This window comes from Muntiacus reevesi, chromosome 3 (genome assembly GCF_963930625.1).
Source record: "Muntiacus reevesi chromosome 3, mMunRee1.1, whole genome shotgun sequence".
Taxonomy (NCBI): domain Eukaryota; kingdom Metazoa; phylum Chordata; class Mammalia; order Artiodactyla; family Cervidae; genus Muntiacus; species Muntiacus reevesi.
Genome location: NC_089251.1, coordinates 3,794,851 through 3,810,061, shown reverse-complemented (window position 1 = coordinate 3,810,061; position 15,211 = coordinate 3,794,851). Strand labels below are relative to the sequence as shown.

Below are 15,211 nucleotides of genomic sequence, written 5' to 3'. Positions count from 1 at the left end.
ACCAGAAGCCACACTTACACCTGACAAGTGGAGTGATCACAGAGCTTAAACCCAACAGGCGACATCAGCTGGGGCATGCCAAAGCATTAATAATTGATTCCGTATGCCATTCTGAGGTTTTTATTTTAATCACTTGGCAGGAGCATTTGTATGAGTTGTGCTCCAGAAGAAATTAAGGCTTTTTTTTCAATTAACCACCTCCCCAAGTGGTCAAAACCTGTCCCCACCCCTGCTCTGACCTCCCTTTTAGGCACAGGGAGGGCAGAGTGGTTCCCAGGAGGCAGAGGGGAGGGACAGCTGGGAACGGGGTGGGAGAGGGAGAGGCCCACTCTGGTGCTCACCATAGTCGTTGTCTCGTTGCAAATGATCAATCATGAATGGGATGGGGTCCTTGGGTTGGTGGATCAGGAGCTGCTCCAGCATGTTCTGTGGGCACAGGGCAGACATTCAGGGGGTTGACGCCTGCATGGGCACCCAAGGTCCCAGGCTCCGGTGGCCAAGCAACCTGGCATCGCTATGGATACCAGTTATAGGGCCTGATCTCTTCCCTGTCTCCCACCCTAGTGCGTGTCTGCCTCGGTCCCTGGGAGCAGAGGTGTGAGGGAATGGCCACATGGGTTTTGCTGGGGGTGGGGGCACCTGGAGGGAGGTGGAACTGGAGGGAAGCGCCCTTGACTCAGAGCAAGCAGTTCTGGGGCCCTTGCCTCTCAGCTCCTTTGTGGCCTCCCCCAGACCAGCCTTCTCTCCATCCCTCTCCTGCAGGGCACCCATCCACTCCTCAGAGCCCTTGCAGATGTTGTTCCCTCAGCATGAAGCACTTTTCCCCATGACGCTCACTAGGTCAACCCTGTGTCACGCTCCTGTGGCCCCCACGCATCCTTTCCTGCCTCATCCACATCTCGGTGCCCAGCACAACCACAGAAGGGGCCCTACACAGAACGTGTGCTGGGTGACGTGGCCTCTGCGGCTATCTGCATCTGTCCAGTGTGGGACAGGGTATGTACTAGCCAGGTATCTAAAGAGTCCTGGGACTGTCTGGCCACTTAATTCTAAAGTAAAGCAGCTTCCATGGTTCCAGAACAAAAGGCACAGAAACGAACCAGGTGGCTGCGAGCAGCGCCGGTGCACGAAGGAGCAGCCTTCTGCCCTGGGGACAAGCAGGCAGGGCTGCAGCCCTTTGTGGGCAGATGGAGAACGGTGCAGTAGAAACAGCTCTGAATGGTGAGAAGGCCCAGCCCCACTCGGCATCCCACCAGTCCCTTCCCCTGTCTGGGCCTCAGCTTCCACACCTATTAAGACACAGCTGGACACGATCCATGGTGCTATGGTGCGGGTGAGACCGTGTGAGATGATTCTAGATAGCTCACAGATGAATATTCTAAAATTTAACTTTAAATAGTTGCGTATCTGATGGATATTAGAAAAATGAGTACATCAAACCTTAGGATGAAATAAAATAAGTTAACTTATTAAAAGTGGACTGATTTAAAGAAATGATGAAGTTAAAATGGAAATATGTTGTTGGTTTCATGAGTCTATACCTGTGATAAAATTTCAGTGTGTGGTGTATGCATGTGCGCATGCTCAGTAACTCAGTCACAACCGAGTCTTTACAACTCCACGAACTGTAGACTCCGGGCTCCTCTGTCCATGGAATTTTCCAGGCAGGGATACTGGAGTGGGTTGCCATTTCCTTCACCAGAGGCTCTTCCCCACCCATGGACTGAACCTGCATCTCCTGTGGCACCTGCAATTGGCAGGTGGATTCTCTACCACTAAGCCACCTGGGAAGCCCAAAATTTCACAGACTCATACGAGAAAAAAAAAAAAAAAAAAAGAGTGCTGGTAAAAATGGATGAAATTCAAATAAGGTCTGTAGTCTAGTTAATAGTATTGTGCCTGTGTCAGTTTCCTGGTTTTGACAATGCACTACCCTTACGTTAGATGTTACTACTGGGGGAAGCTGGCGGAAGGATACACTAGAATTCTGTGCTACTTGCATAACTTCCGGTGGCTCCAAAATCATTTTAAAATAAAAATGCTAAAAAATGAAAATGGTGAAAAACCATGTAGGGAGCACAGAAATGACTAAGGACTGGAAATAATGGACTAAAAGCTTCCTCAGGCTACTCCTTCCAACAATTGCTATGAGAGACACCAGATTCCCTAAGAGCAGACCAGGGTGCCCCCAGGACTTGCCCGTGTCCTGCCCGCCACCGCTGCGGACTTAGGAATCAGCTAGCCATCTCCTCTACTTAGATCAGCCACTCGGTTTTAGAAATCTCTCGTGCGCCCTCTGTCAGTGAACACTTTCCAAAGGAAGCGTATGTCTGCAGGAGAGATAGAGACGTGGGTTTCTTACTCTGAGCTCTGCTCTCGGAGCTGTCAGACGCTCAAACAGCCACAGGCATCACTGAGGAGGTGCCTCTGGGGGTGGGGGTCAACCGGAGGAGCAGACAAATGCTCTGGCTTCCCTCTGGCCCTCAGAACCTGAGTGGCTGAGAGATCCTCCAGTTCAGCTCCCAAAGCCTTCACTTCCCCAGGATGCCTGGGTCGGGAAGATCTCTTGGAGAAGGAAATGGCAACCCACTCCAGTATTCTTGCCTGGAAAATCCCATGGAGAGAGGAGCCTGGCAGGCTACAGTCCATGGGGTCGCAAGAGTCGGATACAACTTAGCGACTAAACCACCACCCCAAGATGCAGAAGGGAAACCCGGAGAACAGGCTGGGGCGTGGATTTGCCTCAGGTCACACAGGCAGTGGATCAGTCAGGTCGGGAACTCAGGGTGAGGGCTTGGAAGCTTCCCTGAACGCTTGGCTGTGAGGAGAAAGGGCCGGGTGGGAAAAGCTGCTGTCCACACCACAGGGCTGCTGTCCCAGGAGGCGGGCCTCTCAGAGGATGGAGAGGCCACCTTCAACTCCGACACTCCCCAGCTCAGACACAACACCGCAGCCAGCCTGGGAATGGTCAGCACCCGACGAGTCCCTTGGAAACCACCTCTTGCAACCTCGCGTTTCACAGACAGGGGAATTGAGAAAAAGGAAGGAACCTCTTCCAGGTCATCGACATGACTGGGTCGGAGCAAGGGTCCAGTCACGGCCGGGATGGCCTGCCCCCTTTTCCTCCCTCCAGGGCCAGCTGAGTAGGGTCAAGGAGCATCTTTCGGTCTAGGGGTTCCTTGGGGATACGATGACACAGTCGTGTCGGACACCCCAAGTCGGGCGGCCTCATGGCTAACAGACGTGACCCCTCCCAGATGTAGGGTCGCCAGCGTGCAGCCGGGCCGCCTCCAAGAGGGTCCCTGGCCACCGCCTGGTGTCGCGATAGGACAGGGCTGCCCGGGTCACCTGCATCAACTCGAAGACGTGGTTCGCCTCCCCATACTGGGGCATTTGCGGGGGGATACGATGAGGAGCTGTGGTCGCGTCCATGCTGCTTCGCAGCGCGGCCGCTCCCTGGGGACCGCCGTCGCTAGGGCCACGTCGTCATCAGCACGCGCCGCTCCCTGAAGACCGCCGTCGCCAGGGGCGCCACGCCGCTGCGTCATCAGTACGCGTCGCTCCCGCCCCACTCCCCCACCCCGCGGGCGAGGCTGGTGCCGAGTCTGGCTCCCGGTCTCCTCAGCCCGATCCCTCAGCCGCATGAATCAAGTGCTCCCCAGCCCCGGCCTCGCCCCCCGACTCTGCGCGCCTCAGCGGGGAACCCCAAGTCTCCTCCTGCTGCGGCCTCCTGGTTCAGAGGGCCCCCTCCTGCGCTGAGACGCCCTACAGTACCCCGAGGGCACGTCGGCCGGGGAGAGGCGGGAGGCGGATCCTACTTCTGTTTCCGCCAAGGCGCCCAGGCCCAGGCGTTCGGTGCTCCTTGAGCCTCCCCAGCTCCGCTCTCTGGGCCTCAGTTTCCCCGTCTTTAAAAGGAAGACCCTGGGGTAGATGTGGGGCCGTTCAGTTCGGGCGCTCAGTCGTGTCCGTCTCTTTGCGACCCCCATGGGCTGCAGCACTCCAGGCCTTCCCTGTCCATCACCAACTCCCGGAGATGAGGGGCAGGGTGTTTGAAAAAGGAGGGACGGGTGTGTCCCTCGACCCCGGGGACCAGCGGGCAGCTCCGGGGGCGGAGGCTGGGCTGTCACGTGACCCGATTGCTATGGCAGCGGCGGTAACAATCAGGCCCGCGGCCCCGCCCCTTCTCACCCCTGCTCTCCCCCGCCCCACCCACCCCTCCGCCCAAGCCCCGGCAAGGGCCTCCCCGCCCTACCGGGGCCCCAGACACCCGCGGAGACTCTCCGGCTTCAGGGCGCTCCGTTGAGTGAAGGCCGCTCTAGGACAACCAAGGTTAAAGCAGGCCTGGGGAGGGCCACCCAAGCCCTAGATTTGGAAACTGAGGGGCGAGGGGGGTAGCGCTGGAGAATGGAGGGGGGCCGCCGCTGCCGGTGACCCGAGAGACCGATGGGGTGGGACGCGATGGGGGGAAGGAGATCTGCGAATCGTGTTCATCCCGGGTGGGGGGGCGGGGGTGGAACACCTGGTAGCGGCCACGGCACTTGTCCAGTTGCTCCTCTCAGGAGGAGCTGCCCGTTTTTGAGCTGTACTCTCAACAAAACTATGGGGTCTGTGAACGTTCTGGAGAGGGAGTATGGCATAGTCAATGCAGACTGCGCAGAGTTCAAATCCCGACTCCACTCTCAACTAACTGTGCCAGCTTGCCCTGGGTCTCACTTCTCTCCCCGATGAAGTGGGGATTATGAAAGATTCCATGAGCTAATGTATCAGAAGTATTAGTAACTGATGTGTAGTGAATGCACAATGCAGAGTTGCTACTCTTAGTGATATTATCTCACTGAATCTTTGCACCAACCCTGAGAAATAGGTACCTTCATTCCATTTTACAGATGAGAAATTAGAGACTCAGAATGGTGCAAAGTTGTTGGCTGAGCCATTTCCCCTCTCTTTCCTCATCAGTTGTCAATCACGGAACATTAGAATGAATCAGAAGAGCCCTTGAGGAGCTTCTAATCCAAACTCCCTCATTTTACAAATGGATAAACTGAGACTCTTGAGAAATTTGTATGCAGGTCGGGAAGCAATACTTAGAACTGGACGTGGAACAACAGACTGGTTCCAAATAGAAAAAGGAATTTGTCAAGGCTGTATATTGTCACCCTGCTTGTTTAACTTATATGCAGACTACATCATGAAAAACGCTGGGCTGTAGGAAGCGCAAGCAGGAATCAAGATTGCTGGGAGAAATATCAATAACCTCAGATATGCAGATGACACCACCCTTATGGCAGAAAGTGAAGAACTCAAGAGCCTCTTGATGAAAGTAAAAGAGGAGATTGAAAACGTTGGCTTAAAGCTCAACATTCAGAAAACTAAGTTCATGGCATCCGGTCCTATCACTTCATGGCAAATAGATGGGGAAACAGTGGAAACAGTGGCTGACTTTATTTTGGGGGGCTCCAAAATTACTGCAGATGGTGACTGCAGCCATGAAATTAAAAGACACTTACTCCTTGGAAGGAAAGTTATGACCAACCTAGACAGCGTATTAAAATGAAGAAACGTTACTTTGCCAACCAAGGTCCGTCTAGTCAAGACTATGGTTTTTCCAGTAGTCATGTATGGATGTGAGTTGGACTATAAAGAAAGCTGAGTGCCGAAGAATTGGTGCTTTTGAATTGTGGTGATGGAGAAGACTCTTGAGAGTCCCTTGGACTGCAAGGAGATCCAGCCAGTCCACCCTAAAGATCAGTCCTGAGTGTTCATTGGGAGGACTGATGCTGAAGCTGAAACTCCAATACTTGGGCCACCTGATGCGAAGAGCTGACTCATTTGAAAAGACCCTGATGCTGGGAAAGGTTGAAGGCAGGAGGAGAAGGGGATGACAGAGGATGAGATGGTTGGATGGCATCAGCGACTCAATGGACAGGAGTTTGGGTAAACTCCGGGAGTTGGTGATGGACAGGGAGGCCTGGTGTGCTGTGGTCCATGCGGTTTCGAAGAGTTGGACATAACTGAGCGGCTGAACTGAACTGAACTGAGGCCCAGAAAGGGGAAAATTCTAGGCCAAGGTCACTCATTAAATCCAAAGTAGAGCCAGCCTTCCTGTGCATATTCATTGGAAGGACTGATGCTGAAGCTCCAATACTTTGGCCACATGATGCAAAGAGCCAACTCATTGGAAAAGACCCTGATGCCGGGAAAGATTGAAGGCAGAAGGAGAAGGGGCGACAGAGGATTGATGGTTGGATGGTGTCATCGACTCAGTGGGTGTGAGTTTGAGCAAACTCCGGGAGATGGTGAAGGACACGGAAGCCTGGTATGCTGTAGTTCGTGGGGTCACAAGTCAGACAGCTGAGCAAACGAACAACAACAAAGAGCCAGCCTGGGACTCAGATTCCTGCTTCCTAGCCAAAGCCTTTGCCATCAGTCACCAGCCCAGAGACACGGCCTCCAAGGGAAAAGGGCTCTCTCCACCTCAGAACTGCCTCCTCAAAGCACGCACACCTTGGTAGGCCTGTCAAGTCAAATCCAGCTGCAGAGACAGCTGGGGAAGGGAAAGAAGCAGCCTCCCTCTGAACAAAGAACACAACCACCAAGCCTGCAATTTGCACTGCAGAGGTTCAGCTTGCTTCCTGGACATTTCTGAAACGACTTGCCTTTCTCCTCATTTATTTTAAGCCCTAGGCACTTTTCATACCATGATTTAATCTTCTTTAACAGCCAGGAAAAATACAAATCAATTAAAGCTGAAAATCTAGTGGGTAATCACTTTTTCCTTCCTCCTCCCCCAGATCGAGAAGCGCCTGCACCCCCTGCCTTTCATCCAGACTAATTTGACTGCGGTGATTCTTGTTCAAGGGACAGTCGCTTTGAATAGCTTATTACAGCTCCCCGCACGACATTCCTGGTGTGCATGTCACAAATCAATAGGATCAAGAACCAAGTCGGTTTTGCTCTCAGGGCCTCTTGGGGCCACCAGCCAAGGTAGGGCTGTATCCCTGAAGACCTTGGCAAACCCAGGAGGGTGGCAGGGAGCAGGATACATTGAATGCTAGTCCTCGTTGCTTTGGGAGGGGGAACAGAGAACAGTCTCACACAAGTGGAAGCAAGGTGTTGGGTCTGGGTTGTGTAGGCCCTTGGTATCCACACCTCACCCACCCGCCCACCTCCCTGAAGCCTCAGTCAATCTGGTATCTGGTGTGTTTCTCTCAATGGACCCTCACTGAGGTGAGGGGAAGAGGGGAGGTAACCAAGTAAAGATCTCAGGCTCAGTGAAATCGGGCAGAAGTGAGTGGGACACCCGGGTTTGCTCACATCCCAGCTGCCAGACCTCAGCTCTGTCGTCTGTCCTGTGGGAATCACCGTGGTACCTCATTCAACGGGCTATGGCGGGCATCTGAGATGAAGCTCCTCCAGGGTTTACCTAGAGCCTCGCTGAGTAGCCGGCTGTTACTAGGAGGATTGGGGCGAGCCACCCAGGATCTCGGTGAAGGCTGAAGCTTGGCTCCAGTTCGGCCTCCCCTGCACCCGTCCGCCTCCTGCACGTGCCCCTCCTGTGGGCCACATAGCCCTTCTGGCCACCCCCACCCACCCCCCTGCTTTCTTTTCTCCTGAATCTGAACTACCGTTTGCTCATTGTCTGCCTCCCACTCCTAATGTCCCTCCAGGGTAGGGAGTCTTGTCTGTTTGGCTCAATGCTGTGTGCCCAGTCCAGCACCCTGCAGGTGTCTGAGCCCTGGCCTGGCAGGCGCTTCAGTACGAATGAATGACTGCCTCAAGTGCTCTGTGCCTCCTGGGCTAGAAGCTTCCGTGGTTGCCCTCACAGCTCTGCCCTCACGTGGGGCCTCAGCCTCGCCCTGCCCACAGCCTCCACCCTCTGCCCAGGGCCCCACCTCCTCCGCCTGCCTGCTTGCCCACCCTCGTCTCCAAAGCCAGCCTTCTTTCCAGACCTTCCCTCCCCTAGGAGGCCGAGCCGTCAGCAGCTCCTGTGGCTTTTTCTTTGGGTGGGGGCTGCCGCACGTCATGCTTGCTTTTACCTATCTTGATTGCTGAGGTCCTGGCACCCTCTCACCTTTTACACCCAGGTATGTGCCTCACTCTCCTCTCCCTAGGCCAGGTCCTGGCAGGCCTGCCTCCACGGGAGGCAACAGAAAACCACTGCACCCAGGTTGACCGTCATTCCCGCCTGCAGGTAGGGCTGGGGGGGCCTTGACTGGCTATGACTGGTGTCTGACCATGGGCCCCGCGGCATCCCGTAAGCCCACTCCCCGCCTGTCTTGGGTGAGTTAGTTTCAGCAGAACCGGTGGAAAGTTGAGTGGAAGGAGGCCCCGCCCCGCGTGGCCCTGGGTCAGGCCTAACCCCAGTGGCACTGTGTTGTCCTGCTGGCAAACGCAGGCTCTGGTGCCCAGGATGGTGCTGCCAAAAGGGCCTAACGACGTCTGCAGGGTGGGGCCCAGCAGGAAGCAAGCCTCCTCCCAGCCTGGGACCTGGTGGCATGCCTGGAATGCGTCCTTCCCTTCCTCAGTCCCCCCGCCCCCCACGTTCTGGCCCCTTCCACCTGCAGCATCTCGCTGGGGCCTTGTCTCCGCGCAGCTGAGCCTGGGCTCCACGTGTGCCGGGGCCTCGCGGTGCGGGGCAGCAGCTGCAGCACCTCCGAGGATGCTGGTGGTTAGATCTCAGGAAACCCAGGACCTAGGGTGTCTCCAGCACAAGGTTGCTGTGACACCCAGAGCCTCGGCTTCCCCCGAAGTTAAGGGGAGTTGACCTTCTGAGGTGCCTGCCAGCCCTAACATTCCATAAACCTGTGACCCCAAGCACTTGGCATGTGCTCAGTAAACCTGTCATGTCATGGAAGACAGAACCCACTGCCGTTTCCATGCAGAAGCAGCTCTGGACACACTGCAGACCTCCTGGATCACACTGGGGACAGTCTGTGAGCGTGCTCCCCACAGCATCAGTGTTTCCAACTGTTTCCTCCCTGCAAACAGCATGGCGGGGCAGGAGAAGGCATCACTGCCGGTCCTTCCCTGGGGACTGGCAAACCCCAGCTCAGGGCTCCTGCCCCAAGCACAGAGCCGAGTAACCGCACCTCAGACAAGCTGAGAGGGTCCCGGTGCCGACCTCCCCTGCCTAGCTGGAAAAGAATCCCTAGACTTTGCTAACAACTGTTGAGTGGCAGATATTTTAAAACAATTGGATCCCAGCTGATGAATAGATTTAACACATGGCCATGGGAGGCTGTGTGTGTGTGTGTGTGTGGGGCTGTGTGTGTGGCCATGGGAGGCTGTGTGTGTGTGTGTGTGTTAGACACCCAAAATCTGGAGAAACTGAGGCCCAGACTGTGTCCTGAAGTGTGTGTGTGTGTGAGATAGACACCCACAATCTGGAGAAACTGAGGTCCGGAGAGATTCCTATCTACAGTTGAGGGAAGGAAGTCTTGTTTCACGGAAAAGACCACGTCTCTGGAGGGTAACAGGGCTCGCGTCGGGTCTGGGTCAAGCCTGGTTGTGTCACTGATAGCTGGCCAGGTTCTTGGGCAGATGCGCAGCATCCCAGGGCCTCACCTCCCTCTCTGCAACACGGGGGTGAATATTGTCTCTGCTCCCAGGGCTGTGGGAAGCTGCTCAGTGCCCTGGGAGCTCAGGACTCTCCTTTTCCTCCGCACAGGCTCCTCTGTGCCCCAGTGAGCAGGCAGAATGATGAATGAGGTGAAAGAGTCCCTGCGGAACGTGGAGCAGAAGTACAAGATCTTCCAGCAGCAGCAGTTCACCTTCATCGCGGCCCTGGAGCACTGCAGGGAGAACGCCCACGACAAGATCCGGCCCATCTCCAGCATCGGGCAGGTAGGCGCTCGCGGGCAGGTGGGGCCAGGCCTCGACCCCTTGCTGGAAAAGTTGGGGAAACCAAGGCCCAGAGAGGGCCAGCACGTGGGTGCAGGGATCAGGTCTCAGATCCTAACTGTGGAACAAGCCAGGCACTCATTCCCTCACCAATTATGTAAGAAAGCGGCTGAAAGCGGGGGCTGGAGACACCACCAGCCAGGGTTTAAGTCCTGGCTCTGCCACATGCCACCTCTGTGACCTCCGACTGGTTTCAACTGAAAACTAGAAAGAGCAGCAGCACACCCCTCCCAGGGCTGTTAGGCGGATTTCATGAGATCATCTGTAAACCCACGCCCCCAGCACCTGGCAGCGTCCTTTGTCCCAGGCCCTGGGGCTCAGGACAGGGATGTGTGGTGGACAGATAGATGGACATGGTCCCAGCCACTGGATTCCCCTGGGGCTTAGAAACTGTGACCCGCCAACCACATTGCTAAGTCACGTTTGCAAATGATTTCATTTAACCGGAGTCTCCTCTTTGGGTGAGCTGCTGTCCAAGTTTGCCCTGCCGAACGTGGAGGCCTCAAGACTGAAGCAGCCTTCCAGGAAGCCACGTGCCTGAGCAGCTCAGCTCTAGATGGGTCCCTCTCCCACTGAAGAGATGCCACCTGCTAGGCAGTGGGGACCAGGCTCAGAACTGCTTAGGAGAAGCGCACGGGGCCACAGAGAACAACCATGGCCTGGCAACATTCTCAAAAAAAAAAAAAATTTTTTTTGGTAAAAATTTCTCCCAGCTTAACTTGAAATTTTAAAAACCTGCAGAAAAATACCCATATAACCTTCATCCAGGTATGCCAGGTTACTTTTTAGCCATGTTTATACACACCCTCTTCCCTCTGAACTGTTTGAAAGTTAACCGGCTGCATCCTCGTCAGCCCGTCCCTCAAAGGCCCAGCCTTCCACGGGCATGGACAGGTGTTCAGTGTCAGGAAGGACCACCTGAGGCGCCCCACCTCTGCTCAGAATCTCCATCGGGGCTTTGTGACCCCAGCGTGCTCCTTCTTGCCTTTAGGTTTAAGAAAGCTTCTGGTGAATAACGGCCCCGGCTGTGTGGGCTCTCAACCCTCCCCCTGCCCTTCCTGGCCCGGGGTACGGGAAGGTGACCGCCTGCCCCGCAGCCTGCAGGGGCCCAGTGACCGCTCTGCTGTAGTTACGCCACAGTGCGGGCTCCTCCCTGCCCCGGATCCTGGGGCAGGTGTGCGTGCAGCGTAGGTGGATACTGCGGCCGTCAAAAGCCTCTTCCCCCACACAAAGCTGTTGTCCTTGGGAAGGACCACTTGAGATCATTGGGGGAAGACATCCTCTAGCAACAAGAAGGCAGCTGGGAGCGACAGGAAAACCCGGGTGTAGACTCAGACTTTTCTGGGAACTGGAGGAGGCAGGCGACACCCCCTTCCAGCAGCTCCCTGAGGGCAGGACCACATGGAATGGGGCAGTTAATCCTGCCCAGACTGGAGCCCGCTCCTCCTGTGCCCACGTGGATCTCAGACCCAGACTGACTGGGTCTCCGGATGTGGAGTGTCCTGAGCTGGAAAGGCCCCCAGGGTCCCCAGGGAAGTGAGCTGAAATTAGATCAGCTGCATCACTGTCCTTGGCCTCTTTTGTGGCTTAAGAAAAACTTCAGTTCACTTGTTCAGTTGTGTCCGACTCTTTGCAACCTCAGGGACTGCAGCACACCAGGCCTCCCTGTCCATCGCCAGCTCCCGGAGCTTGCTCAAACTCATGTCCATCAAGTCAGTGATGAAAAACTTCCCTCCCACTAAAACACATTCACATGGGAGCTTTCGTTTGTTTTTAGTATTTTTTATATCAATTTTTATTTGGCTCAATTTAGTTACGTGGGTCTTAGTTGTAGCACACGGCGTCTTTAGTTGCAGCACGTGAACTCTTAGTTGAGGCATGTGGGTCTAGGTTCCTGACCAGGGATGGAACCTGGGGCCTTCTGCACTGGGAGCAGAGTCTTAGCCACTGGACCACCAGGGAAGTCCCTGTTTTTAGTAATCAAGTTCTTCATTCTCCTGGAGTTGATTTTGTCTGTGGCGTGAGGCGGAGGCTGCATTTCTTTCCTCATACGGACCAGTTTTCCCAGCTCTACTTACTGACCTGTCCCTCCTTTCTCTTCCCCTGAAAACGTAGGACAACAAGAATGCAACAGGTTCTAGTTTGCTCCGTCGACTGACTGGCCCAGCCCAGAAATTCTCAAAGTGGGTGGGACCTTGGCATCAAGAGTCAGGGACCAGCCCCCTGTACTTCAAGTGTTGGCTCAGCTGCCTGGGTCTGGGCTCAGAGCTCTGGAGCTAGGGTGACTCAGCTTCACCACTGCGGTGGTACCTGGGCAGGTATCTCACCTCTCTGAGCCTCATATTCATCTGTAAAATGAGGACTGAAAAAGGGGACCCGGAGGGTGGCATTCAGGGAGGACTGAGCGAGATGGGGCCCGTGACACTTCACGACGTTCACAGTCTATAGGCCTGTAGACCCGACGGCCTCGCACATCGGGGACCTGTCCCCCGTGACCCGGGAAGGCAGGAGGACCAGGGTGGGTACCCTGGGCACTCACACCCCGTGGGCCCCTGCAGGTGCAGAGCTACATGGAGCACCACTGCAGCAACTCCACAGACCGGCGCATCCTGCTCATGTTCCTGGACATCTGCTCGGAGCTCAGCAAGCTCTGCCAGCACTTCGAGGCCCTGCACGCTGGAACCCCGGTCACCAACAACCTCCTTGAGAAATGCAAGACCCTCGTGAGCCAAAGCAATGACCTGAGTAGCTTGCGAGCCAAGTAAGACCCTCCTGGTCCCATCAGGGGTCTCCGCACATTCGTGTGGGAGGAGCTGGGGCGGGGATGGGAGAGAACCCCTGGAGGAAGTGAGTCCCGGGGCTACTGTCCAGAGGTTCCCAGCTGGGAAATCCTAGGCCCCTTGGTTCACCCGAGTGACTCTGACCCAACAAATCATTTACTGAAAATGAGAGATTCTGAAGCCCAGACCTAGCAGAACGCAAACCCTCTGGCTCGAGGCAGCACCGGGCCAAAAGCAGGTGTCACAGAGCAGTTGTTCCCAGGAGCCCCCAGAGAAGTGGGCTATCAGGAGTCCTATCCCGTGGCGTTAGCTACTCGGCTCCCTCACTCTGAGCCCTGGGGGGTCGACCCGCAGCACAGAGTACCAGATTTCAGAGCAGGCCGTTTAGGTATAAGGGTGAGCAAGGTCAAACGGTACACGGTGCGCCTGGGGTGATGACAGCAGGCTTCCTCGGCCCCTGCCCAGGTCTCTGACAGCCGCAGGCCAGGGGTTCTCCACTCGCACCCTTCACACCGGGACCCCCGGGGGCTCTGGGGCCCTAAACCTGCTGAGCCGCCACCATGCCTGGCATGGAGAGCCTGGCCTGGCAGGCGCACAGCTCCACAGCCTCCCCAGGGGCTGTGCGGCGGGGGCAGCCTTAGGAAAACCCCTGCCGGCACGCCAGTCCCCGGAGCAGGGCTCACCCGGCCCGTCCCACCGCCCTGCAGATACCCCCACGACGTGGTCAACCACCTCAGCTGTGACGAGGCCCGGAACCACTATGGAGGTGTGGTCAGCCTCATCCCCATCATCCTGGACCTGATGAAAGAGTGGGTCGCCCACTCGGAGAAGCTGCCCCGCAAAGCGCTGCACCAAGTGAGTGAGCCCCAGGCAGCCACTCTGGCCACCGTGCACGCTCCCCAGGCCCCAGGCGCCCAGCCCCAGCTGCGGAAACAAAACTGTGGGCAGCTGACACAGAATGTCCCCAAACCTGGGGGGAAAGACCAAGGAAGTTCAAAACCGCCCTGGAGACCAGCCGGTGGGAAACTGTGACTCGGGTTGGGGGACCCACCCGACCCCAGCCCTGCCCCACCCCATCGCGTTCGGGGCGTCCTGTAACTAAGCCTGGCTTCCACCAGTTGATCCATCTGTACTGCTGCTCACCATCCTTGTCACTTACTGATCCCCAGGGGGCTACCCCACGACGGCCTCCAAACTCTCCCTCTAGTGCTCTAACCTCTCAACTTTCCTTCGCCTCCGAGTGTCAGGCCCTGTGCCCAGAAGTACCCCCACTTACACTGCTGCTGGTGGGTTCAGGGGAGGGGGGCGGGCCCCCGGAAGGGCTGGAGGGCTGACCCTCTTGCCGAGGCCCAGCCACACAGCCGGAAGAGACCGCGTGGCCCCCTTCCAGCCGCGGGACAGAGCTGTTCCGGCCTGAGGCTGCTCGGTGGGGTCAGGTCTCTGGACCAAAGGGGAACAAGCCGCCCAGCCTCTCCTCTCCTTGGGAAGAGACGGCGGGAAGCCGGAAGAACGGACACTGTGGCTCCTGCAGGAGGACGGTCTCCTGGTCCCCGCGACCTGCCTGCGGCCCAGGCGCTGGGCCTGTGGCGTTGCTGCTGAGCCTGCCAGAGGTGCTGTCTCACTGCTGGTTTTTCCCTTCGCAGGGGGCGACTTAGCTTCTGTGTTCTTGCTTCCTCGGGGGCGACAGTCAAGAATAAAAACGTGTTCTGGCACCTCTCTGCCTGGGCGCTTTCCTGGCGCTCACCCCGAGACGCCAGAGGACGCTGGGCAGGAGCCCCACGAGCGGAACCGCTGGTGAAGCTGCCTGCGTGCAGGGGACACCCCTGCCCCACGCGGGGTCTGCTCCCTAGAGGCTCAGGCCAGAGGCCCGCAGCAGGCCAGCCCAGTAACTCTTGGCAGAGTTAGAGGCCTACTCAGACAAGAACATCTAAATTTTCCAGACAGAACTTAAAACTGCCACCTCAAAGTCTTGTCCCAAAGGAGCTGCTTCCTCTGTTCAAACGGGCAGAGCACACAGATTTCCAGGGCGGCGAGGCAGAGGCGAGCCGTGGAAAACCACGCCGCACACAGGGCTCTTCACCTCCGCTCCTTCCCCAGCCAGGCCAGGGTACAGTTAACAGCCGTCCGTCTAAAGGCAGTGTAGACCACCTTCCTCCAATGGCCTCATGGGGAGGGCAGGTCGTGGATGCGGGCTGCCCTTTCTCCTCGGCACACTCGCGAGACACATTTGGCAAAGCTCGACAACTTCAGTGTCATTTGGGCTCAACTGTAAGGACTGTATTCAACCCCGTGGGCCAGCCAACCGCTAGGCAGGCAGGCACATACCGAAGCCGGTATGCTAGAGATGCCTGCAGTCACTGCTCCCGCACCACCACCACACTCTCTGGGGAGAGGGCATGAATCTGAGACAGACACGGGTAAAATCTGCGGCTCTGCCAGAACAAAAGGTCTTTCTTCCAGGGACTAAAGTCCGATTCCACCTGTCAGCACCCTTCCAGCACCTGGGGTAAATAAGCAAGCAGTCCAGACCC

The 15,211-nt window shown here is 56.5% G+C and overlaps 2 protein-coding genes across 5 annotated transcripts in view; one reads left to right on the top strand and one right to left on the bottom strand.

Annotated features, from left to right (window-relative positions):
* AK8 (adenylate kinase 8) overlaps nt 1–3,986 on the bottom strand; it is a 133,025-nt gene extending 129,039 nt beyond the window's left edge. For 2 of the 3 annotated variants that reach the window (XM_065927100.1, XM_065927101.1), the window contains exons 1-2: nt 3,349–3,986; nt 342–426 (exon numbers count right to left, since the gene is read on the bottom strand). In XM_065927100.1, coding sequence (XP_065783172.1) covers nt 342–426; nt 3,349–3,432 — 169 coding nt within the window. In that variant the 5' untranslated portion in view covers nt 3,433–3,986. The other variant, XM_065927102.1, reaches the window with a different exon arrangement.
* Nucleotides 3,987–6,818: 2,832 nt separating this feature from the next.
* On the top strand, nt 6,819–14,421 carry SPACA9 (sperm acrosome associated 9). 2 transcript variants are annotated; one of them, XM_065928185.1, is made up of 5 exons: nt 6,939–6,984; nt 8,112–8,191; nt 9,668–9,843; nt 12,459–12,661; nt 13,388–14,421. In XM_065928185.1, exons 3-5 carry the CDS (start codon nt 9,697–9,699, stop codon nt 13,710–13,712), a joined length of 675 nt encoding a protein of 224 aa, XP_065784257.1. In that variant the 5' UTR covers nt 6,939–6,984; nt 8,112–8,191; nt 9,668–9,696; the 3' UTR covers nt 13,713–14,421. The 2 variants fall into 2 exon arrangements, with proteins under 2 accessions (XP_065784259.1, XP_065784257.1); XM_065928187.1 differs by lacking the exon at nt 8,112–8,191 and having other exon boundaries at nt 6,819–6,984.
* The last annotated feature ends 790 nt before the right edge of the window (nt 14,422–15,211 follow it).